The 26,015-nt window shown below is 36.4% G+C and overlaps 3 protein-coding genes across 5 annotated transcripts in view; 1 reads left to right on the top strand and 2 right to left on the bottom strand.

The window, feature by feature from the left end:
* Positions 1–544: 544 nt before the first annotated feature.
* On the bottom strand, positions 545–13,839 carry Surf4 (Surfeit locus protein 4). Of its 3 annotated transcripts, none has more exons than XM_089643471.1 (5): positions 13,696–13,839; positions 4,300–4,563; positions 2,926–3,156; positions 2,311–2,490; positions 545–1,077 (listed from the first exon to the last, which is right to left on the bottom strand). In XM_089643471.1, the coding sequence occupies exons 1-5, from the start codon at positions 13,744–13,746 to the stop codon at positions 991–993; spliced, it is 813 nt and encodes a 270-aa protein (XP_089499597.1). In that variant the 5' UTR covers positions 13,747–13,839; the 3' UTR covers positions 545–990. The 3 variants fall into 3 exon arrangements, with proteins under 3 accessions (XP_089499597.1, XP_089499599.1, XP_089499598.1); XM_089643473.1 differs by lacking the exon at positions 13,696–13,839 and adding an exon at positions 13,134–13,283; XM_089643472.1 differs by lacking the exon at positions 13,696–13,839 and adding an exon at positions 6,215–6,367.
* A 96-nt stretch (positions 13,840–13,935) lies between these two features.
* Positions 13,936–17,610, top strand: ubl (Ubiquitin-like protein 5). The gene is made up of 3 exons (XM_089643474.1): positions 13,936–14,056; positions 14,229–14,423; positions 17,452–17,610. The coding sequence occupies exons 2-3, from the start codon at positions 14,246–14,248 to the stop codon at positions 17,493–17,495; spliced, it is 222 nt and encodes a 73-aa protein (XP_089499600.1). The 5' UTR covers positions 13,936–14,056; positions 14,229–14,245; the 3' UTR covers positions 17,496–17,610.
* A 1,957-nt stretch (positions 17,611–19,567) lies between these two features.
* Positions 19,568–26,015, bottom strand: part of Uck (Uridine-cytidine kinase) — a 61,606-nt gene continuing 55,158 nt past the window's right edge. Inside the window, exon 6 of the mRNA XM_089643282.1 lies at positions 19,568–25,878. Within this exon, the coding sequence (XP_089499408.1) occupies positions 25,667–25,878 (212 nt within the window). The 3' untranslated portion in view covers positions 19,568–25,666. The remainder of the gene's footprint in view (positions 25,879–26,015) is intronic.

The following is a 26,015-nucleotide window of genomic DNA, read 5'->3' as shown; positions in this document are numbered from 1 at the left end:
TATTTAATATTATGTAGTACAAGTCTCGCAGTCGTGTCGGCAGCGCCACAGAACACACCGAGGTCTAGAAGGACATGCCACTCGACCCACCCACACTCCGTGATTGTCAATATCTAAAGTCGGTACAGATTTGGTTATTTGTTTGCCTTTCTGGTGCGTAATACGTTGGCCCAAAGGATGTGGTTCTCTGAAAACTAATCGTGTTTAGAACACACATATCTATCTGCATTCTTAGATCAATATGTATTCGATTAAATGGAAAATAAATTTGTGAATGTCATTTCGTTTTAGTTTTGAGTCCTCTTTCGTCCGGTGTAACTGTATCTTATACACAAAAAACATATTATTTTCAATTTAGATAATAGGCATAAATGAAATTTTTAAGCAGTCTTTCCGAGAAATTCATGTTATTTGCACTTATCATATTTTCACAGGAAAGCGAATATATTTTGACCCGAGACCACAGATGCAGTATGTGTATCAGTCGAAAAAAATTGTTTAAAGCACTTTTGATTTGGACGAAAAATTACATTGCGGAATTGTCGTATTCGTTCGATTCTTGAATAAGTTAAGTCAGTTCTAGACCCCCGAGTGTGCCGTGACTGGGGCTCTGGTCCCCGGAATAGTACTTAATAATAATATAATAACACAGTAGAACCCCGTTGACTCAAACCCCGATAATTCGAAAAACTCGTAATTCGAAATTTTTGTCAAAAAAATGTCCTAAAATTCATACAAACGTGTTTTAAATTTCCTAACATGTAATTATAATTTTTTTTTGGTCCGCGCATACAAATTTGCCCGTGTAAATCAAAAAAAATTGATAGGCTGGGCATAGCGGTAAAAAAGTTCAATTACGTAGGAAATTGTTGTTTTCTAATTTGGTTTTTGAGGTCCCGTGGATTTGCAATGAACGGGATTCTACTATAGTGGCGGGCCTAGTTGGCGATGGTGTGGACAGTGATAGCGATGTGGCGGTGATATCGCCGCCTACCACTTCTTCTTGTGCTCGTCCATCGACACGCCGCCGGGCCCCAGCGACACGATCATCAGCAGACCGCCTATCACAGATAATGTCTGAAAAAGACAAAAACAACAGTTAGTTATACATTGGCGATTGGCATTCTGACACCCACTAACTATACATACTGCAAATGTTTCCTTTTAACGGTAAGAAGGCTCGGATACCTAAGAACCGTGGAACCAAGAGACATGTATTCCATTTATCTTTGGTGCAAATGTTCCCCTTTAACCCTAAGAAGGCTCAGACCTTAGAACCGTGGAACCAAGAGACATGTATCCCATTTATCTATGGTGCAAATGTTCCCCTTTAACCGTTTTAAGGCTCAGATATCCGAGGAGTAACGTTGTGGAACCAAGAAACAGGTATATATGTACGGACTATGGCACCCATTTATTTATGGTGCAAATGTTCCCCTTCGACCCTAAGAAGGGTCAGGTACCTTAGAACCGTGGAACCAAGAGACATGTGTCCCATTTATCTTTGGTGCAAATGTTCCCCTTTAACGGTAAGAAGGCTCAGACCTTAGAACCGTGGGACCAAGAGACATGTATCCCATTTATCTATGGTGCAAATGTTCCCCTTTAACCGTTTAAAGGCTCAGATATCCGAGGAGTAACGTTGTGGAACCAAGAAACATGTATGTATGTACGGACTATGGCACCCATTTGTTTATGGTGCAAATGGTCCCCCTTGACAGGAAGAATGCTCAGATATCTGAGAAGCGATGTGGAACCAAGAGACATGTATGTTCCCCCTTGACAGGAAGAAGGCGCAGATACCAAGAGGCATGGGATTCTATGTGGTTGGTATTTTTAAGAAAAGGAAGCGGTGAACATGGTTTGAAGGGAGAAAACACAAGAGTCAGCTCATCAGCTGAGCTATCGAAGAAAATAATGAGTTGTCAAACAATCTATTCTCACACAGAATATGTTGGACACTCGTGTGGCGCTTCTCCTGGCAAGGCAACATATTCAATGATTGTTAGTTTTTCAAAACACCTTCCTTTGAAATAACAGTAAAACAATCACAGTATTCCCTCCTCGTATCTATGTTCTAAAGACTGCAATTTGCCTGTTAAGATATGAAAATCTTTCAAACGGAGTGTTTCCAGAACAGAGTAACAGTAGTAACAATCAAACCAAAGTGTGGGGTAGGGACCAGGTTGGCAAATGTGTACGAGCTTCAGCTTCACCCTACAGAGGAGAGGGAGAGGGGTGCTCACAAGACCTAGACAAGTGCAAGCTAGTATCAAGCAATAGTTGAATATTAATGTGCTTGTTTGTTACCTGGAAGAAGTCGTATTTGAGGAAGTCCCGGAGGGGCTTGTAGCTCGGCACCGCCCACCAGGCATTGTGGTAGAGGTTAAGGATGGACAGCATGGCCACCAGGATCAGCGCAGACAGCTTGGTCTTGTAGCCGATGGTTACCAGGACCATCAGGATGGAGCCCAGGATGTCTTGCAGGATCTGGAATTCATAAATCTCATCTTATTAATATAATCTAACTATGTTTACTCATCAGATCTCTCCAACTTCTCTTGACCTTACAATATTCCTTCAAATGGGGAGTAGTTGGGTACTTCTTCTAGTTTTTCCCTCATTACTGAGGAACGTGACCCCCACTCCAATTTTCCTGGTAGACAAGGCTCCTCCACTCCTCACAGTCCAACGCTGCGTGGAATGCTGCAGACACCGACGTTCCGGACGCCAGTGATAGTCAATCACCCCAATGCATTGCCAGTGACTATGAGTTTCTCCAGGTTTGAGTTTGGCGAGCAACGTGTCTAAAGTATCTTAAAAAAGGCTGTAGACAGATAATTAGCCTATTGTGAGAAGACTATCCTACTCTTCCAGAATGGATGTATTATATTTATGTATGGATTAATTGAATATGATCATCACCTGCAAGAAGGAGAACTCAAAGCGAATGAGCGTGATGAACATGAAGGCCAGCAGCACCCTGCCGGTGAGCTGCAGGTAATTCTTGGGCTTGTTGTCTCCCATTGAGGGTACGCCAGCGAAGAGGCTGCGCCCCTCCACTCGTGACTCAGCCAACACCAGGAGTAGGGCTCCGATGAGGGCAAGATTGCGGAACAGGAACTGCACGTCCCACAATATGCTGTAGGCAAATGTCTGAAATGAAAAAATGAAGGTTAATCATTACTGACAATACCTAAATATTTTTAGTTTATCGAGCCTTTTCGTCCCCATTATGCCTTTTTTTCTGCAGGAGTAGACAGGGAGGATAGACTGCCATAAAACTCATAAGGCACATGCTCCTTTATTCACAAGTATACTCTTATTCTGACTCGATTTATCTGGTGTCTATAAGTGGACAAACATGGCTAGCGAAAATAACACGCGGAAATCAAAATTATCGGCAGCATTTTAAAGAACAGAAACAGATTTAAATTTTGTGAAACGATCTATCAAGAGTTATTTAATGAACAGAGAAAGATTTAAACTTTGGGAAGCGGAGTTTCAACAGTTATTTAATTAACAGAATGTAGGTATGATTTGAGATTTTCAAGGCCAAAAGTATTATAGTGATTTGTTTTTGGGGTATTATGCCGTGTTGCTCTACCTCCTTCTTTAGCCAACGTTTCGGACACATCTGCCCTGATGATGGACACTGCAATGCTGTCCGAAACGTTGGTTAAAGAAGGAAGTAGAGCAACACGGCATAATACTCCAAAAACAAATCACTAGAACAGAATGTAAGTTTATAGAAGTAAAGTTGTTAAGGATATCATGGATGCAAGTGCATCATATTGGTAAATTATCAAAATAATTCATAAAAATAGAATCTCATAATTAACTCATGCAAAAGGATTATAGGGCTTAAAGGCCATAGGTAAAATGAGTCAGTAGATATTGCTTATGTAGGGTGTATTTTTAAAACAATATTAATAAAGCTATCGATACATATTAAGCAACCTCGACCGTGCTAACTATATTAATAAACTAATAATTAGGTTGGGAATTCATCTCCATAAAAAACATATTCTAGGCCCGTCTCAGCTTTCTGTCAAATTGTGATAAGCTGACAAGCAGTTATTGACAGTCACCTTGTTATGCTTGTTGACAAGCAGTTATTGACAGTCACCTTGTTATGCTTGTTGACAAGCAGTTATTGACAGTCACCTTGTTATGCTTGTTGCCAATTGATGACAATGTTACATTTGAATATGTGTGACATTCCCAACCTTAGTTTGTCATAGGATATGGTGGTGCGTGCTAGGCCCCCACTAGGCTCGCAATTCACCGAGTACTCGCCTGCAGAACTACAATGAAGAACAGCACGCCGCAGGCGATGGGCACCTTGAGGCGACCCAGCACCATGATGCAGCCACCTATCTGCCCCAGCAGGTTGATCAGCACGAACATGGTGGCCAGCACCTTGCCGCAGCCCCAGGACATGTCCATGTACTCCCGCTGCTCGTGCCACTGGAACCACATGCGGAGACCGTCCTCCAGGAAGGTGCTGATGAGGCAGAGCCGCGCCACCGTCGGCAGGATGTGCTTTCCCTTGCGGATCACCTGGAATTGGAAGTAATAATATGTCATGTTAGTAACCCAGAATCTCGATGATCCGAAATGAGATTAACATCCAACCCCTGCTATTCTTCACAGAAATATCGCAATTGAAGTGGCTTGGTTATGTATTAAGAATCCCGGAAGATTGAACTCCGTTATCCCAGAAACAACTCCTGAGGATGTGCGAGGAGAGGCTGAGCTTGCTATGGACAGAGACCGCTGAAGCAGTGCAGGACAAGAGCTGGGTGATTTAAATAGTTAATTGAAGGATAATCAGGTAAGAAAGTCTTTTTTTGTACGTTGGATGCTCTTGGCAAATACGTATTCTGCATTCAAAGACCTGGGCAGGCGGGAGTGAATACACACGCGTGAAATTCGAATATTTTGCAGCCTTTTGTACCTATGTACGCATCATAGATATTCGAGCATTGAGAACGTATTTATGTAATACAACTCGCTCAGTGTGTTAAACGTGCCAAATCTCTGAGGATGCTGTTGCTGGTATCTGTGTGTTTATGCGCTGTGTGTTTCTGCGAATCATAGATATTCGAGCATCGAGAATGTATGTACATTTCGCTCCATAGCCATGAGCCGCGTCGTGTCATAAATTGCAGTATTATTGTTTACTGCTAGACAAAATGAGTCCAAAGCTTTTTGACTCTAAAATCTAGAACACAGGGTACGTGGAGCATCCAAAGCATGTATAGAGGGACCGCGCTTGATGCTTGGAGGCTCCTTGTTGATGCAATGAGTTTTTCACCCAAATAGGACAAAAAGAAAGAACCTGACATCAATATTCTAAATATTACAACCGCCCGTTAAGATTTAGACTAGAGATCTATCTACTAACAGATTTCCCATGACAAATTTATTTTTTAGATGCCACACAACTAATAATGGTGCTTAGTTCTTCTTATTATAAATATAATGATAAGTAGGCATAGAGACTGCCACAAACCCTCGTCTTCATTCGCATTAATCTTTATTTCCTTCAAAACCGTTCATCCGCTCGTACTCTTGTATTATACAGACTTAAATGCATGACACTATAACATTAAATTTAAACAATTAAACCATAAACAATTTATTTAAATAAACTGTGCTTTAATATTGTACATATAAATAGCTACGTGAGGTTTGTTAATAATTAATATATTTAGATTGTAATAGTGATTATATTGTACACGCACCTGTAATTAACATTGTTCTGCATGTTGCAAAAAATATTGCTTATTTTTAAATTTTACATAAATGGTTTGTAGAGGCAATCTTAGGATAGGTTATACTGCACACAGCTTGGAATTAGAGGTTCGTTTATATTAACTCTCGCGTAACCACATGATGTTTGTGCAAAAACGGGCAATCCGTTTGATAGAGTCCTTTATCGGATGGATTGCAATCTTTATAACATAGACGTCAGGAGGGAATGTTAGTTTTACCAGTATTTCAATGAAAAGAGCTCTGAAGTCATAGATTCCTTTGGAAAGCGTGTCCAGCATATTTACATAGGCTAAGTTGTAATCTACAGCATGAGATGGTAATTTATATAAGTTTAATGTGAAAGGGGAGAAAGATTTGCCAACATTTGGGTTTCTTCGACTCGATCTCTCCCCTCGGTGCATACAGATAGAGAAATACACAATTTATAACGTACCCATAGCTTCAACCTTCCCATTCGACCGATTTCACTACCGTCAAACATTTTAAAGGATGAAAAGTGAACTCACTATACAACGGTACAAAATGAACTGAGCAGAATGCCCCAGACAGGTGCCAGCGTGTCAAAATGCGAGTTGTAAATCAAATTTGACAATTCAGCAAATAATGAACATGAAATATGTGGAACACCTGTTGTACTATACACGCAGACCAAATATACACAAAACGTCACACAGTTTATTTGACGAATATAATAATTGCAATGCAATGTCTTTCTCCTAAAATTAATTAATTTCTTCCTGTTTCCATTTTTAAATTTACCCCCTCAAACCTACGCCAAAATTTATTCAAGTAAAAGTAATTACGCGGCATGCGAATTCAACTCTATTTACATATCAAAAAAAAAAATTGTGATTCTTATTGAACTTTATCTAATAAAAAAAAGGTATTATTTATTAACGCTTTGTAGCTTCAAGTTAATGGAGTTTCACATTTTATATAATACTAGAGTAGACCCGTGAAACATTTCAAATTTTGAAAAAAAAAATTTTTTATAATTTTCTGTTAGAAAATTATTGTAGGTAGGAATGTTAACGCTCGTATGAATTTGTTCAAACAAACAGTTTCAATTTAGAAAATGACACTTAAATTCGAAGCAAACCTGAAATCGACATGAAAACACCCCATCATATGTTATGTTAACAGGGTGTAAAGTGTCAAAAGGAAGCAACATCATCATAAATTCATTCCTTCAATATTTTCTATTTTATAACCCCTTTGTACATGATGCAAATGATATTATGTTCAAGTGTCAAGTCCTGATAAAAAGCTGTGCAAATTTCATGGCATACAAGCTCACGATTCGAGGGTTATTACTGCTTCAGAACATAAATCAATGCTTTATGTAAAGACTATTATGTACCCGGTATTTCCTGGGCTTTATTTTGCTTTAACCCTTGATGTGCTGAAGCTTAATTTTCGCCGTCCGAAATTTATTTTATTTTCGTTATAACTTATTTGTCTTTTGCAAAACTAAATTGTATATTTTTACCAGATAATGTGTTTACATATTATATATATATAATATGTATACAATCTACCATAAGTAGTTTCCCCAGAATAGCTCAAAGAATAGATTTTTTTGACTACGCCTAATGGATAGGGCGGCACACAAGAGGTTAAGAGGAGAGAAAAGCGATGGTGGTTCGTTTTTTGAAATCTCATGTAGACAATGACCTTCCTCTTGTGTTGAAGGTCAAGTGTGCAAAATTTCATCAATCTCAGAATAAAACTATAGATTTGTATAAAAAACAAACCTTTAAAATTTAGAAAGACAGAAGATAGATTACATAAAAATATTGCTGTAAAGTAAGAATATGCTTAATTATAAATTTTAGTTTTTTAGCCGCATTATACAAAACCTGCGCAACACTGCTGTAGAGAGCTTCAATCACGAGCCGCGTGTAGCTGTGTGATTAACATAATGATGGGCTTAGTTTTGACTAGACTCCGACCAACAAACTATAACAGTGTTTATCCAAGTGCTTGACTAGGTACTTGAGTTTTGTTTGCTCTCTGTCCTCGTGCATTGTACGCACTATGTATACAGCCACGCGTGCCATCGCTACTTAAATTCTACAGTGTCTGGGTAAGCACAGTGGATCGATATCAATTGGTAAATCTCGTAGGAATGCTCGAGGGACAGATAAGACATGATTTGAGCAAAATTACACTGACAGCGATGTGACACAATATTGTTAAATTTGTATTCATGTATTTTTAAATAAAATGACAACAACGACATCTGCAGTCCAGTCCCGGACATCTCAAGAAGGATTACTGGTGAGTTGGATAATCACAAAATAAGGAATAACTAACAATGCTATAGGGAATTGACTAACTAACTAACTATCATTGATCTTACTAATAACACTTCTAATTGGGCCATTAAGCGGAAAATAAAAAATAGCATTATCGAAATAACTCTGTGCGAATCCATTCAAATTAAGTGCCATATAGTTGTATATTCATTTGTGTATCTGCGTATCATACAAAAATCAATTTAAAATCTCAACCATAGATGGCAGTGTTTGCAAAGCCTAGAGTTGTGGTGGCCGGTAGCGCACGCAGGATTCTTTTCAGTACAACGGTCAAGTCAAGTGACGGTTTGTGCAAACGGCGCTTGGAATATTTATCATTATTTCAACTTTTTTCTGTTCATAATCTATACATGGCAGGAGCAATTTAAATTGCGGTTAACTTTAAAGTATTACTTAAATTCTGTAATAATTACCGACGAAATTAAACCTAGGTTGCAATTTTATTTGTAAACCAAGAATGTGGTAAATTTTACTGTAGCACATTTTTACCATCTCACATTCATATTCAGTCTACTTTTGTCGTTCCTCGAATTAATAAGTGGGGCAAACCTGCAAGAAAGAGACTTATTATCTTAACGTTTATCATTTATTAATTAATATTCATGGCACAGTTGAATGAATTAAATACATTTTGCGATTGTAGGCATCGAGGCGTTTTCTCCTTTGAATGTATGTTATAAAGAATTCTTAATATTGTATCGCACATATTATATTTAAGTAATGACTAATGGCATTAACAACTTGTTTACCGTGCTATCCGTCCATCTGTAAAATGTTTAAGTAAATCTCAGACATTACACAATTTATCAGGCCTAGGTAACTTTGTTTATATGGCTTTATTATATTACAACATGACGACCAATTTCCGTGCCTTCGTTAAGGAAGGTGACATGCAAATCTTAAAATACTGATTTTATATTCCCTTCTCAATAAATAAGTTCAGAATTTACTCCAACATTGAAATAATTATACACAATAAAAATAGCTTTTAGACCGTAAAGCAAATGACTGTAATAAAGAACCTCGGAGTGAGTTTCGCTTGACACAAGCATCTTCAGGGAATAAAATTAAACTGATCAAAAATTTACAATGTGAGAGCTTATATACATACAGAAAGAGACAAAACATATTATAAAGGAACAGTGAGAGAGTGAAAATAAGATCTTACATAGTGATAGAGAGAAAGAGAGAGGTGACATCTAATTAGTTACCAAGTTATGTTTACAGGGACAAAACGTCACCTGAACAGGGTTTTTACGAGTTTATGGGAAATATCCCTAATATAGGGCTTTTGGACACATTTAATTGATTATTAAGTTTTTGTTTTAACAGATTTCTTTATTTCGAGTGCTTCCAAATTATTTAGTCTGATGCCATGACCATTTCTGTGAAAAATCTTAGCACCGGTGTTTTTACTGAAGGTATGATCTTTATCGATAAGATGATTGGCGAATTCAGAAAATCCATTATTATTTAAGCATCTAAGATAACATTGACATTGCGTGTTGTTTTACCTATATAAAATGCTGAACAATCACTACAATCTAATTTATAAATTCTTGAATGATTATATTAAATTATTATTTGTATGCCGTTTTTAAATCAGAAGGAAGATTTTTGACACTGAGGGAAGAGAAATGATTAATGAATAAAATACGACGCCATTGGTAACTAAGATTATTATTACCGTTTATATTCATAGGTTTAGCGAATAAGACATATTTTGTGGCTATTTGTTTTTGTTTTTTTATTTAAAATTGTATCAATGAGATCGGCATTGTAACCATTATTTACCGTGATTTTTTTAATTATTGTTAATTCGTTGGAGAAATTATTATTAGATAACGGTATCGTGAGCAAAAGTATTTTTTTTCATTCATAATTATTGATTTCAAAAATAATTTAAAACCCTACAAAACCCTGAAATTGTTCCAACTGGCTTCAATGTCATTATAACATAAAAACACCAATTCACAAATAAATATGAACATGTCATTTAGGCAACAAATTGAAAATGGCACATTTTAAATCAATATAGAAAATATTTTCACTAACATAAAAATATTTTCATTATCATAATTTGTTGTATTTGTATTGTTTTTCTCTTCTTTTGAGAACAAAAAAAAACAGTAAAATACCCTATTGTAGAGCAAAATATGAAACGGAACAAACATAAAGGGTTTTCCAATAAGAGGTGTTATTTTGAATAGCCCGCTATTTCGGTAGATGTTACTTTTGAAGCTATCATTTTTTGACATTTGACAAGTAGAAACTACGCCATTAATAAAAATGGAACAATACACGCTTCAACAACGCATTGAAATTATTAAAATTCATTATAATTAAATATTAGAATTCCATCGAAAAATCATCTTGAGTGATGAGGCCCATTTCCACCTCGGTGGCTTCGTCAACAAGCAAAATTGTCGCATCCGGGGCTCGGAAAACCCAAGAGTTATTGTTGAAAAGCCTCTCTATCCTCAACGTGTGACTGTTTGGTGCGGTTTATGGTCCGGCTGAGTCATTGGACCTTACTTTTTCGAAAATGCGGCTGGAGCAACAGTTACTGTGAATGGATTGCGCTATCGAGAGATGATTAATGATTTTTTATGGCCGCAATTGGATGGCATTGATCTGGACAACGTTTACTTTCAACAAGACGGAGCTACGTGCCACACAAGCAACGAAACCATTGATCTTTTACGGGAAAAGTTTCTTTGAATACCAAAATAACCCCTCTTATTGGAAAACCCTGTACAATATGTGAACTTGTTAAGCGCATTTGTTTAATTATGACGTTTGTAATTTTTCTGGCATTATCAGCTTTGTTCTGCTCCCACCAACCATAGAGCAGGAATTCAAGCACCGGGAAAAGTGCAGCAAGTAACAAGCTAAACGTCAACGACTAAAGACCAGAGGGAAAAACCGCCGTTTTAATCTCATTATTCGTAGCACATGCTGTGTGCATTAGTTCATGTGAAACAGGTGACTTGTGATTGATGGAGCCCCGCTGGACATCAAAGCAAAGAATCACCAACCAGGTAAGTGCGGAAATCTGACGATTACTTTGTATGTTGGTTGGGGTAGCACAATCTCTATTTCAAATTACAAGTCTGCTGGAACAGAGAAAGGATAACCCCTTTCTCTGCCCCAAATTACGGTGACGCAATTCCAGCGTCATCGCACAGCATTAGAAAATTTACTTATATATTTATTAGAAACAAATACTCTTTAGTTAGTTATTACGCATTAGTCCACTCCTTAATTCGGTAGGGAATTATTGTATGGATTATGAAAAATTGTAAGCCTTGTAAAAGTGAATTATGATTTAAGATTTAACCACAGACATATGAATATATAGACTAGAAATTAAAGGTGAGGGGTAAAATCAACTGTTGAAGAACGAAGGGGGTAAAGCTGACTGTGATTCGTCAATAAATCAATCTGACAGTATATAGGCATCTCGCATTATAATATCACCATTTAGTTCTTAAAAGTAAAATCTGCTTTTGAATGAATAGACATTTTTACATGGGAGCGCAAATTACTCGCCACGTTATGAACAAATTTGCGAAGTCCAAATTCGGCAAAAAAAAATTTCTTCTATTCTCAGAGTCGAATATTTTGTTTACGTATTTAGTTAAGACACTTTTATAAGTGTTCATAATTTACTTCCCAGTAACGACGATGCGCACACTTGAGAATCGCTACATTCGACCAATGTTGGCTCGATGTGATAGTATATGTTTCTACAACTGATTCATATTATACGACGTGAATAAGCTTAAAATGATGCTTACATATGGAATGTAATACGACAATTGGGTTTATTCTCTTTTTCACATCTATTTTTACAAGTTTTAGCACAAGCCACTATTTTGCTGTGTTATTTCATAAAATGCCTCGACCATAGCTCGACGCTAGTTCGAACAAGAATGATGACGTCTCATTCTCAAGATTCACGGGAAGCCATACGCGAGCCCAGCCGGCTCCAATGGAACCGGTATGGGGAGTGGGGAATAATACGCTTTTAATCACTTAGGGCAGGTCTACTAATATTCATATGTCTATGGATTTAACGCTAACTCCCTTTTGAGCCAACGTTTCAGACAACGTTACAGTGTCCATCATCAGGGCAGATGTGTAAAGGTGGTTCAAATACTAACTATTATTAAAGTAATACTGAAAAGAAAAAAATCTACATTCCGTATATTCCGGCGCTGTATATTTTGTATGAGAGTCGAGACGTTTTTAATTCTTAAAATTATCCACTTTTAACATTGAAGAACTCTAGGTAAAATGTTAGCATCTCTTCACTAATGTTATTGCAAAGCGCAAAAATACATCCATTACCGCAACTGATAAACAATTTACGGGTGTTTAAAAACCTGTATTACTATGAAAAAAAAAGACATTGTAGACCATAGATATATTACTCACATAGACTGGTTGTAATGCCGGAACATGTCAAATTCAGCAGATTCAGTCGTTATCAACCAAACGGTGTGTTTTCATGTTATGGCGTTTAATTCATTTTTAAATTCTATGTGTAATAAAACTTATACACTTGAGAATCATTGTTTATTGATCTATATAAATATATGTTTTAAGCCATCATATTTTTCACTGAGGTTCCTTATTCTTTGCATGTTCTAAATTTTGCATAATTGCCAAACCTAGAGAGGCAGAAGTGAAATCAGTAACAAACTTTATACTTTACTTGAAGAATGTGGGAGAGAATAATATAGTAAAAATAGTGGTTAATTATTGTGAGTCATTATTTTTGATAGGGGTTGGCAAAAAAAACTGAATAATCTATCATAGGGGTTAGGGTGCCATTGAATTGGACATTAATTTATTAAACATTCAAGCCAATAACAATAAATTGATCTGAAAGCTCCGAATGCCTGTATTTCATCAAGCTCGACAAATAAATATTCAGCAAATCAAATGTCAAAGTTCAAATGTGGCCTAATTGAGGAAACATTTTGCTGCCAAACATGTTTTCAATGTCAACATATTAATAACACTAACCCAAATCGTATTGATGAAACGTCCTCTCCACTAAGAGCGATTTGTATGAAAGTTACGAAGAAAGTATGAAGAAAACTGAATGAAAATATCAACTTTTTCTTGTTTTGCTTCGGCCATATGTGATGGAAAAACGAAGACGTACGCCACTTAAAGATGCGGTAACAAAATGTGGGCTTTAAAACAGACAGACAAATGTTTAATCTTCGACATATGTTCTGTTAAATACGAACATATGGGTAAATCTTATGTACAAACGCCGAAAGTAGGTTAGGAACCATTTGTACTTCTATCAGGTGACAGTTCGTAGCGTCGAGCGAAACAAACTTTATTTTGCTATAATCTACACACCAGTAAATTACGATTTGAACTTCATTTATCGACACACGAACGAAAAACAAATCTTACTTAAAGTAAACATACTTTTTTAATGAAAATAGGAGTACGGGTGACGTGACAAATAAAATCAGCGGCAAAAGTGAAATTATATGTTATAAAAACAACAATATGCGGAATTTATATGAAAGAAAAGGTTATAGGATATCAGAACATGTTGGCTATTTACCTGGTCGGCCACGTCTTCCGCATTTGAGATATATTCGTTCGGAATATTCATTTTGCACAGAACCAAGAACTAAGGGATCAACTCAAAGAGCTCAACAGACAAATGAATATTATAATATTCCACCGAGAGTGATGTGGCGGTCAAAATATAAAACATTCATTTTTATTTTGCGCATGCAGAGGACTATTGACTTAATTATTGATAATAATAATTCATTACTGGAGTTTGTACGTTTTAAAATAAATTATTTGATTTAATAATGCGAATAAAATAATATAAATCGAGACTTTGAGAGGATATCCCAAAGTCAATATGGCGGAGAAGTGAAAGCTGTCAAAAAGTCGAAAACGGTTTGAAAGTTGTGAGTCAATAAATTATCCACAATTACTGTGTTCATTCCGTAAATATTCATCCATACATCATTAGCATAATAACGCACGGCTCTAAAGTGTTAATCTTGTGAAATATTGTAGCTATAAATGTCAATCGTCGTTATTTCGGTATAACCTCAAATTTGTTGTTTTTCTGTTCAGTGTAAACAAGTTGGAAGATGTTGGAGATCACCTGCAATGACCGGTTAGGGAAGAAAGTGCGAGTTAAATGCAATCCTGACGATACCGTAGGGGATCTGAAGAAACTCATCGCGGCGCAAACCGGCACCAGATATGATAAAATAGTCCTCAAAAAATGGTACACAGTTTTCAAGGACCACATCAAACTGGCGGATTGTATCCTTTTTTAAATTTGTAAGCTTTTAACCTCAGCTGGCCTGGATTTCACTCCGCAATTAAACATTCTTCTTTTAATAATAGCCTTTAAAGTGTTACAAACTGTGAACTTTTAAATTCATACATGTTGACATTTTTGTCTCAGGTGACAGCTTTTAGGTAGCTGCGACTTGTTTGTTTTATTCAGCGTCAGGCCTTTTCTTCTTATTTTTTATCTAATCTACTTCTTCTCCTAACTTCTCCCAGCCGACTGGAGCCATTGAGACTACGGCATCCCCAATAAATGGGGTATGTTGCAAGGCTGAATGTAGCGGGGAGGGGAAGGAGACGGTAAAGGGGAAGGTGGGTATTCAGATCTGGTCACCAAACACGGCTAATGCTGAATGGTGGTCTTACACCAGGGCGTTACTGAGAGTATCTTCCAATGTGGAATGTGCCGCAAGTACACTATATATTATTTTAAATGAATAAATTGTAAAATAACCATAGACATATGAATATTAGTAGACCTGCCCTAAATGATTAAAAGCGTATTATCCCCACTCCCCATACCGGTTCCATTGGAGCCGGCTGTGCTCGCGTATGGCCTCAAGTGAAATTTGAAAACGTGACGTCATCATTCTTGTGCGAACTATGGTCGAGGCATCATCGGTTCATTTTACGAAATAACACGGCAAAATGTTGACTTGTGCTATGAAAACTTGTAAAAATAGATGTGTAAAAAGAGAATAAACCCAATTGTCGTATTACATTCCATATATTCTTCTCTAAGGCATTTGACTTACTGAGCATTCCATTACTTATTGCAAAGTTGCGTTACTTTGGTTTTGACGATGAAGCAATAAAATGGTTTCAAAATTACTTCAAAGATAGAACTCAGCGCACAGTTTGCAAGGATAGTAATGGGACTCTAAAATATTCATCTGACATTATAATAACAAGAGGGGTACCCCAGGGATCGATACTAGGGCCATTGCTTTTTGCTATATATACCGCTGACATGATGCAATCTATTGAACACTGTGGTTCGCACATGTATGCTGATGACACACAACTATATTTATCGTTTGACGTAAGTAAAACTCATGTGGCAGTGGATATGGTAAATGGTGACCTACGTAGAGTTTGCAGTTGGGCAAAGGAGCACGCGTTACTTCTCAATCCTCAAAAAACTGTTGCTTTATTAATGGGAACTAAGCAAAAAATATCATGCGTAAAAAATGGAGGACATGTTGTAAAAATACATGAAACCACCGTTCCCTTTGTTGATGCTGCGCGCAACCTTGGAATAATGGTGGACGGTAGATTGAGGTATGATGAACATGTTAAAAACAGGTCACAGTGGTGCTACTCGAGGCTTCGTCTATTGTACAATATAAGAGATAACATATCAGTGAAACTACGCAAGATTATTACTGATAGTCTTGTTCTCTCAATATTGGACTATGGAGACTCAGTTTACGGTCCATCTTTATTGAAAAAAACCCAAAAACAAGTACAACGAGTCCAAAATGCATGTGTCCGATATTGCTATAATGTCCCGAGACGCGAGCATATCTCGCCTTACCTCTATCGGCATCGAATACTGAATATGTCGAACAGAAGGAAGTTACATCAAATGTGTCAACTGTTCAACTTGATGAATTCAAAGGTTCCTTCCTATCTGTTTGACAGACTGCAGTGGTCCCGTGACTCACATGCACATAGTACACGCCAAAGAGACCATTTACTTGTTCTCCCCAAACATAAAACTGCTGTTTTTGAGGGTAGTTTTAGCTACTCATCGTCAAAACTTTGGAATAAAATACCACTGCCTATTCGAACAACAACATCGTTGCAGTGCTTTAAGAAGCTCTGCAGCGAATGGTTGCTGACAGCACAGTCAACCGCACAACATCATCATTGATCGAATTTAAAATGAAAGGGACACCTACTTGTGATTATTATTTTTTTTTATTTTATCTATGTATTTTATGTAAATTTAATCCTGAATTTATATTTTATTTTATTTTAAAGAAATTTGTATTTATCGATTTATAACACATTATATTAAAGGCACTGCTGAAAACCAGCTACATTCCCGGAGAAATCCGGAATGTACAGCTGAGCAGTTGCCCTTTTGGCAATATAATCATCTAAATGTATGTGTACAAACTATATGCAAACATGTAAAAAATTATTGTCAAATAAACGTTTTTATTATTATTATTATTATTATTATATAAGCATTATTTTAAGCATATTCACATCGTATAATATGGATCAGTTGTAGAAACATATACTATCACATCGAGAAACGTCTGGACGCCAAACACAAAGCTGGTTGGTTGCTGGGAAGTAAATTATGAACATTTATAAAAGTGTCTTAACTAAATACTTAAACGAAATATTCGACTCTGAAAGTAGAAGAAATTTTTTGCCGAATTTGGACTTCGCAAATTTGTTCATAACGTGTCGAGTAATTTGCGCTCCCATGTAAAAATGTCTATTCATTCAAAAGCAGATTTTACTTTTAAGAACTAAATGGTGATATTATAATGCGAGATGCCTATTTACTGTCAGATTGATTTATTGACGAATCACAGTCAGCTTTACCCCCTTCGTTCTTCAACAGTTGATTTTACCCCTCGCCATTATCTTCTCGTCTATTAATTCCTATGTCTGTGAAAATAACGAACTTTACAGTAATTTTTTCTGGAGAACTCGGCCTTCGATATTCGGGGCGCTATCCTGATCTCGATTCCTTACTGTAGCTTCTTTATGAAAGGGCAAAGAATCGTATTCCATTTCTGATGCGGTTACAAGTTGACTAGCATCATTGATCCCATCCGGCCATGGTGTATCCAGGAAACCGGTTGATGTTTGATTCATTATTGTGCTAACAGCTCTGCCTTGTTACAATGTTCTGGCTTTTGTGTATCCTCCCTCCTACGTGGGTCCCCACCACCACTTCCTCTCCTCGAAACCCACGGCACAGCCTCCCAAAGATGACATGAATGCATATATTCCTTAACTATCCATTTTACAGATGAAATCCACGACGGCATGAACCTTGAACTTTACTACCAGTGAAGCGACAACGGAGTTCACGGTATTTTGTAAATGTAAATATTGTAAGAGGATGGGATGACCAACAATTGTTATTTAAGATTAAATATATGTTTTTTTTTTATTTCTTAATCAAATTATTTTATTTCCGACGCATCAATTAGCATCCAATATGTGTATCCCAGACAAGAAATGCGTATGTTCTACTTACAGCTTGACACACGGAAATCTTCGTGGTTCGTGTCGTCATTAGTTTAGAACTTATATTTGAAAATACAAAGATTTCTGATTAGCAATTTTTATTTTCCAATTGCTGGCATTGTTGGCTCGTTCAGGCAGCAGCCATTTTTATATTTTGAAAGCTGATTTTATGTTTTATCTCAAGCAAATTATTTCAATGTAAGTTTTGAAGGTATTATGGTAAAATTTTTAGGTAATTTAAAAAAATATATTTTTGTATACGGTGCATGATTTGCCATTTTAAGTGAAACGCCCCCTAAGAGACCAAATGTTCTGTCAAATGAGAGTAGCGAACACTTAGTAATTATTTACCTAACCGCCGCACTTTTACGCACAGATTGTGGAAAGTCCACGTCGTTTCAACAATTACTACAAGAAACAACTATTTACATGCTCAAAATGGGTTCTTAGTTTGGATTAATTAAGCAATTTTTGCGTACTTAGATTGAAATGAAACTCTCAAACACTCCTCCATACCAAAAAAATTCTAAAATGGCGGCAAAGAGATTGTATTACAAGCGAAATTGAGAACTTTAAAAAAACAAAAAAATTATTTGAATTAAATTGCACCACTGAACTCAAAAAATGGTTAAAAGATTAAGATAAATATTGATATTGTTTATAAATACATTAGTATCCATTGGTTGTATGCACCTAATCTTATGTATAAATATGCCCAAGAGTGTGTTTGAGTAGAAGAGAAGAGTTTAAGTAGAGTGTTCAAGAGTGTGTTTTAGTGTGTGTATGCCTTTGTATTGTGGTCACTTGAAATGTTATTCTTTTACATCTATTTTCTATATTGTACAGGGTTTTCCAATAAGAGGTGTTATTTTTATATTCAATCGTAAAAGATCAATGGTTTCGTTGCTTGTGTGGCACATAGCGCCGTCTTGTTGAATGTAAACGTTGTCCAGATCAATACCATCCAATTCCGGCCATAAAAAATCATTAATCATCTCTCGATAGCGCGATCCATTCACCGTAACTGTTGCTCCAGCCTCATTTTCGAAAGAGTAAGGTCCAATGACTCCGCCGGACCATAAACCGCACCAAACAGTCACACGTTGAGGATAGAGAGGCTTTTCAACAATAACTCTTGTTTTCCGAGCCCCAGATGCGACAATTTTGCTTGTTGACGAAGCCACCGAGGTGGAAATGGGCCTCATCACTCAAGATGATTTGCATTTGATTCACTCAAGTGAATTTTAATAATTTCAATGCGTTGTTGAAGCGTGTATCGTTCCATTTTTATTAATGGCGTAGTTTCTACTTGTCAAATGTCAAAAAATGACAGCTTCAAAAGTAACATTTACCGAAATAGCGGGCTATTCAAAATAACACCTCTTATTGGAAAACCCTGTAGTTAGGTATTGTGCCAACTGCCACACGCAACGGTACCGGCACGTTATTGTTACCGCGCGTGTAGGTAGTGCAGTGAGTGAAGCCGATACCAAATTAAGTGGGCTCTAACTACAAAGTATGCTGATATTTAAGGGGCCGAAGACTGAAAGGTCTCCCGGCCAAGGAGAATCCATAAATATTGTGGAACAATTAAAAATATTGTCCCTGAATATTAAGGGGAACCTCTCGATCAAAGGTGGATTTCGTATTTAAAATAACACCAAACGAAAGTAGAAGAAGATTAGATGTTAGTGAGCGGTGTTTGTTATCAAGCATCATTATTTTTTATATTACTGACAGTTTTAAGTCAAGTCTGAAATGGTTAAAAATAGTTTGTTAGTTCCTCCTTTGACCGCCTGCAAAGTTGTCTGTGTCGAGCTGAACTTTCCTCGCAGTAAAAAATAAATTAAATAGAAAATAAAAGAAGAATTTTTATGTTTTTGGATTATGTTTAATTTCAGAAATTAAATCGAAATAATTTTTTATTTGGCAAAAATATTAAATGACTATTGTGAGCACTGCTTTGGTGATTTCAGCTTTTCAACATTCCTTAAATTATCTAAAATATTATTTAAACACTTATTTCAAAAATATATATCTCAAATAAATAATGCTTCCACAATGGAGTTGCGTACAAATTTCAAAAACTTAAAATAGACACTAAAAACCTTAAAAATATCATTTGGTTTGGTTATCACATAAGCAACAAAATAACATAGATATACAAAAACCAAATTCATACATTTTAACCCCTGAGGTCAATTTGTTCAGTTTTGCGAACAAACAGCTATTACGCGTCCAGTCAATTTGAACAGCTCGTCTCCCTTACTGTCATGGTGAGAAATATGATCTAAACGGTGTCGGAAAGAGAAAACACCACGCTTTATATTCAAGTCAAAAAGTTAATCCCAGAGGAATTAAAATGTACACCTCTAAAAAAGCAAAGGTTCCGTCTGCAATTTGAGATAAATTTATGAAACTTTATTAATTTTTTAAAATCCGAAACAACAAAAAAGTGAGGTGTCAGTTGTTTATAATACATGTGTCTAATAAAATGTGTTTTTTTTCACAATTTTAGTTCAGTGTTTAGATTTAAAAAAAAACTAGCTTAGCCATTTTTAAACTTTTTATGTCTGCATTATAAATTTTTGTTTATTTCTAATAATAAAATTTGAAAGCGCAGTTCATCACCTTTCAAAAACAGTTTTTATTTTTCGGGACACATTCAGAAATATCCCATTTATTTTGATTTTATCGCGAAGCATCTAATACACTCAAATTATTTGACTTACTCTTAGCTCTTCAAGAAATATAACAGTGAATATGCCAGAGGTCTGAGGGGGTTGATGCAAGTAATGAAAATAATTGCCACACAAACAATATTTTCAATTGATTTTAGATTTGTCAAATATATGTGATAATTAATATACACATTAATTTGATTGTCATTCGTTGGACTAAATCATACCACCATTTTCATTAACTGCAAAATTCCTGGAAGTCATTCAATACTCCATTGTGGATGTTTACGCAAACAGTAAAATTCCTGGAAGTCATTCAATACTCCATTGTGGATGTTTACGCAAACAGTAAAATTCCTGGAAGTCATTCAATACTCCATTGTGGATGTTTACGCAAACAGTAAAATTCCTGGAAGTCATTCAATACTCCATTGTGGACGTTTACGCAAACTGCAAAATTCCTGGAAGTCATTCAATACTCCGTTGTGGACGTTTACGCAAACTGCAAAATTCCTGGAAGTCATTCAATACTCCACTGTGGATGTTTACAAATAATACACCCTTTTCTTTACATATTTAGTTTTTACCCACTGAAAAGATAAACCTTTAGAAATGTGTTAATGTGTCCGAAGTAAGGGAAAATTGACCTTACTTCGGGTAAACATTTAATACTGAAATTCTTTATCGAATAGATAATTCATGCCATCAACCTTAGCACACTATATTCTCGTGGCTTGGCCTATTTCAGCATATCGAGCCATATGTTCCCATTGGGATTATATCACGAGCGATATCCTGAAACAGGCCAAGCCATGATGCGTATAGCATAATCTGTCAGTCCCATTAGGATTATTAAATTGGTTTTCGACTATAATTTTATTTCAAAATGGTATAGATCACACTTCTATGGATTTTCTGTTTAGTGTTTTTATCCAATAAACTTAACAAAAACGACAATCCATGTAATCCTGAGCTTACTGGCTAAAAATCAAGCGTTGTTTAAATAAATATATGTTTTTAATAGGAACTATCATGAGCATAATCTAAGAAAAAATTACAATCAAATTAGTTAATATTTTAAAGATTATTTTAGTATGCTGTGTACAATAGTGCAAATAAAAATGCTGCTAGTTTTATAATTATTGTCTAATCAGTTAAATTTACATTTGATAGAAAATAATATTGGTAAAGAAAGCTGAAAAATATTAATAATATAAGTAAAAAAATAATAAGTTTGGCATTAACAAACTTACTTTTTGCACATTTTGTACTTAGTGTTACTCCAAAGTTCGACAGAAAATATATTACAATTACTGCAAGGTAATATCAAATCTATTTATATAAAGAAGAATGAATGTGGCGGGTGGGCGGCGTTTGTTTGATTTTTATACAAATCTACAGTTTTATTTAGACTGATGAAATTTTGCACACTTGACCTTCAAAACAAGAGAAAAGTCATTGTCTAAATTAGATTTCAAAAACGCCGGGGACTTTAGTAGTATTATCATAAATAAATTACTTTTAATAAAAATGTATTTAAAATATCTCCTGTTTCATCAACAACATGACATCTTCGGGGAAAATTAATGTCATTCCTTTGCATGCAGTAAAAAGCTAAAAATGTTTGTTAATATATTAATTTGATTCATCATTAACAATACGCTAAAGAGGAATAACTCTTACATATGGTGCGATTTTTCAGCAATTCAATAGTCAACCATTTTGAAATGTACTTTAAATCTGTGTTAATCTAAAAACTGATGACTATTCCTATATTTAAGTAATTAGTGGCTAATCTTTGAGGTAACTAGAGGTGATTGGTACAAACTCCCTCTTACAATATCAGGATGTTTTCTGTCTCGAGACAGGCAAATACTAAATATTCATTCGCATAGGCAAGGTAACTTTATCAAAGCCAACATTCCTGAAATGAGCTTCGGAGTAACCCAATCAATGCCGATTCTGAAATCTCAGCTGATAGCACCCTGGAAAATAATCCACAACTATGCAGTGTATATATTCACTGAACTGAACTTTCTCTTAACCATAAATAACATTCAAATAAAATTACACATAAATAAGGCAGTATTTTACAGGGTTACAAAAAAACAGATACCAAATATTTTTATAAATATCAAAAATTCTAATTGTTATTATTTGTCAAAATTATAGTACATCTAATTTTTTTTGCATGTACATACATTGTAATACCCCACCAGCTTTGACCACGGGGGTAGGCAGATAATACATGGCACCACACATTACGCTCCTGACTCGTGTTCATCGTTCTTACTACCTTCATAATACATTCTATTCCCGAGCTACAATTCGAAATGTAAATGAACAGAATGAAAATGAATTGTGCCGTGCCATTGACACTTTTAAACTTAATAATCTTAAATTTTATCTATTTCACATCAAAACACAAGCCATATTTGTTTACAAAGCACTAATCTTGTAAAATAGAATTAAATTACTAGGTAACTTACATACAGCAGCGTGTTTATCTCATCTCTAGGGATGCTGTGTGTAGGGACATTTTAGCAAGGAGAGAAACATTTGGTGTCTAGCTTAACCTAATAATATTTATAGCACTCTGACCGTCCTATACGGGGCACGGCTATTTCGACAACTAAGCAGAATTGTTATGACAATGATTAACCTTTTGAACGCGTTAATTTGCTCCGTTTTATCTATACCTGTACGCGGTACATATTTTCAAATACCTATGCACGCAATTAAATGTCAAATTATAGCATTCTGGCATGATTTATTGGACTATATAGACAGAATAGATTATTCTCCATAATATGAAGACAAATCCTCGTGTGTCAACACTCTTAGATGTTTATAAAAACAAAAACATAAAATTTCATACAAAGACGTACCGTATCTTTTAAATGTGGTCCCGCCATTCACTCGGCGTGTGTGTACTTAGGCCACTGCATTGATAGACACAAGTGGGACACCATAATCACTTATCATTTTAGTTATGAAAAGTTATGAATGACATACTAGTACTAACGCCATCCGTTGACAAAAATGTAAACTAAAGGACTAAAAGGCGCGAAGAGTCGCACTTGATTATCGATCTTTTTTTATGAAATACAATTTTATTTTTGAGAAATTCTTGTAGATGTCAGCATCGTGATAGTTCTACGAATGTCCAAGTGAGCAAGAAATACATTTATGACGAAAGAGCGCTGGAATATCGGCCGTCAAAGTTTCCGTATCAACTGTTGATACAGCCGCGTGTGAGTATGGACTTTTTGCCATAACAACAGTTGATACGGCCGCGTGCAAAGAGTTAAGCTGCCTACACTACTCAACACTATCAGTACTGTTGCGGTAAGTAAAAACACAGAGTCTCCCTTGAGACTCTCAAAGTGAATGCCTAAAGTCAATATTAATTTAATTGTAATAAAAATATATCACTAGCACGTCCCAAGCGGCTTATTACATAATATTAATCTTATCGATGTCGGGGGAAAAAAAAGTCCCATACGGTGGCAACATTGACACATTTTATATATGGCGTAGACGAAGTTGTTTGTTGTATTGTGTTAAAAGCGTTAGTTTTGCAAAGTTGATTTTATTAAATATTTTAGGGGTTTGCTGATTGTTTTTTTTAATAATTTGAATAACAACTCGAAATCTGTCTGTCTCTCCATTCATTTAAAATAAGCCAAATGTTTTGAATTCTGAGCGAAATTTGTGAAAGCGTTGTTTATCAATATATAGACAACTTTATCAAGAGGTGATGACTAAGGAGTATTTCGTCATTGTCGACTGTTCAATATAATACATTCTGATGGTGTCAATGTTCACAATTTTAAGGCGTACATATACTAGGCCCCCAGGCGGCGAGGTTTTTTTAAACTCAATGCAAAGAAAAAAAAAATGCATAGGCCCGTTATATCAGTTGTTCTTTATCCTCGCTCAAATTTAAGCAGGCTAAATCCGCCGCTTAATCTTCAATAAGCCACAAAGTAGTTTCCTTTTTAGACGATGATTTTAGATTATCAGTATAGACTTCGATAATTTATCGAGCGATAAGGAATGTCGATGATATTAATTGATAAAGGATCATACTCAATCTAAAACACTCTGGTAAGTATAAGAGGGATTTTAAAAGTGCCAATGTGAGTGAACAAGTTTGTTTTCAATGGTTAGTCTGTCAAAATTTCACTATAATGCACTCGACTCCAGCAAAACAAATACTATTTACAGTTATATCCTCGCATGTAGCACCATGCTGATAGAAGTGGGTTACTATCAAAAATCAACTTGTAAATTAAAACCGGGCATAAACTATCGATAATATTTTGAAACATCGCAATGAAAGTAGTTGACAGTGTAAAGAAAAAAGAAACTCTTTCCTCTATTAAATCATAGACAAAACATGTATGTACATGTTGGTGATATCTATGCTTACAACCTATATACCTTTCATGTGCTAAGCTCGTCAAAACAACAAAGCTGAGCTTAAAAGCAACTGATATACCGAGCCATAACAAAGGCACTACGCTTATTCTGCAAAAATACACCCAAAGTTTTATCTAAGGCTGATTTTAGTGTCACGCTCACCGTCAGCGCTCATAGATCAGCGCGTAGTTCGTCAGCGCTGAGGCTCAGCGTGGCTCGTTTCAGTATCGTACTGACCGCCTTACTGTACAGTCGAAGACCAAAATGCGGAGTGTATAGTTATTGCTGCTTTGTACTACCTATCCCATATTTTCGAACAATGTGTCGTCAATATCCTCCCAGGCTTTGTTTCTTGCATCTTTATTTTTGTAGAGTGGATCGGATGCGTCCCACAATTTCTTCCTCAGGCGAACCTCATCGATAACTCGACCTGTATCCACTTCGCGATTCGCCATGACTGTACACGCGATGACGTCTGCTCCGCTCGACACTAGAACGCTCGCTGAAAGCAGAGGCGCTCGTGCGATCGTCAGCGCCGACAGCTACGCGGCGCCGACGCGCGACGCGTACGGCCGCGTAGCCATCAGCGCTGACCACCTTGCGCGCTGATAGCTACGCGTCATTCAAAAACGCTTCCTAGAAGTTCATATATCTCGACCATCAGCGCCAACGGTGCGCGTGCGGTCGGCGTGACACTAAAATCAGCCTAATACCTGGTTGGGGATTCTTGTAGATTTACTACATTCTAAATGGTAAATGGATAAAAACAGAACACGATAAAATAATAGATTGGATTAGGTTTTGTTGTTTTCTTTCACTTTTCTTATATGCTACGTTTTGTAATGGAACCATTCTAAATTTGGTGTCTAGTTAAAGATGAGTTAGGGTTCAGTGGGGGCGCGAGATGGTGTTGGTGCGGCGGCGGGGGCTGGACTGCAGCGAGGGGGAGGTAGCAGCAGAGGCGGACGGCAGGTCCCGGGGGGGCGTGGCCGGGTCGGCCGGGATGGGGAAGTCGAACACGGCGGGGGCCAAGCGGCCCGCCCCGCAGCCGCGCCCATTCAGGAAGTCTCGGATGTGCTGGACTATGAGGTCTATCGCAACTGGAAAATGAGAATATTATTGGACATATTAATTTTGGTCGTTGGTAAGTAATTAAAACTACTAAAGTAGGTGCTAAATTATTTTGTGAATGAATAATTCTTTATTCGAAATGTTATGCTTAGATGAATTAACAGAA

This window comes from Hesperophylax consimilis, chromosome 19 (assembly GCF_061612785.1).
Source record: "Hesperophylax consimilis isolate HC1 chromosome 19, BYU_Hcon_1.0, whole genome shotgun sequence".
In the NCBI taxonomy this organism is placed as follows: Eukaryota; Metazoa; Arthropoda; class Insecta; order Trichoptera; family Limnephilidae; genus Hesperophylax; species Hesperophylax consimilis.
Note: the sequence above shows the minus strand (reverse complement) of the source record. Positions and strands in the feature narration are given on the sequence as shown.

What these genes read in the sequence shown, in the direction of transcription:
- Surf4 (XM_089643471.1), bottom strand. Translation starts at nt 13,746, where the DNA reads ATGAATATTCCGAACGAATATATCTCAAATGCGGAAGACGTGGCCGAC. An exon ending in TTGAGTTCTCCTTCTTGCAG is followed by an intron (nt 2,491 to 2,925) that starts GTGATGATCATA and finishes TATGAATTCCAG; the next exon opens with ATCCTGCAAGACATCCTGGG. An exon ending in TCAAATACGACTTCTTCCAG is followed by an intron (nt 1,078 to 2,310) that starts GTAACAAACAAG and finishes TGTCTTTTTCAG; the next exon opens with ACATTATCTGTGATAGGCGG.
- ubl (XM_089643474.1), top strand. Translation starts at nt 14,246, where the DNA reads ATGTTGGAGATCACCTGCAATGACCGGTTAGGGAAGAAAGTGCGAGTT. An exon ending in CCACATCAAACTGGCGGATT is followed by an intron (nt 14,424 to 17,451) that starts GTATCCTTTTTT and finishes TCCATTTTACAG; the next exon opens with ATGAAATCCACGACGGCATG.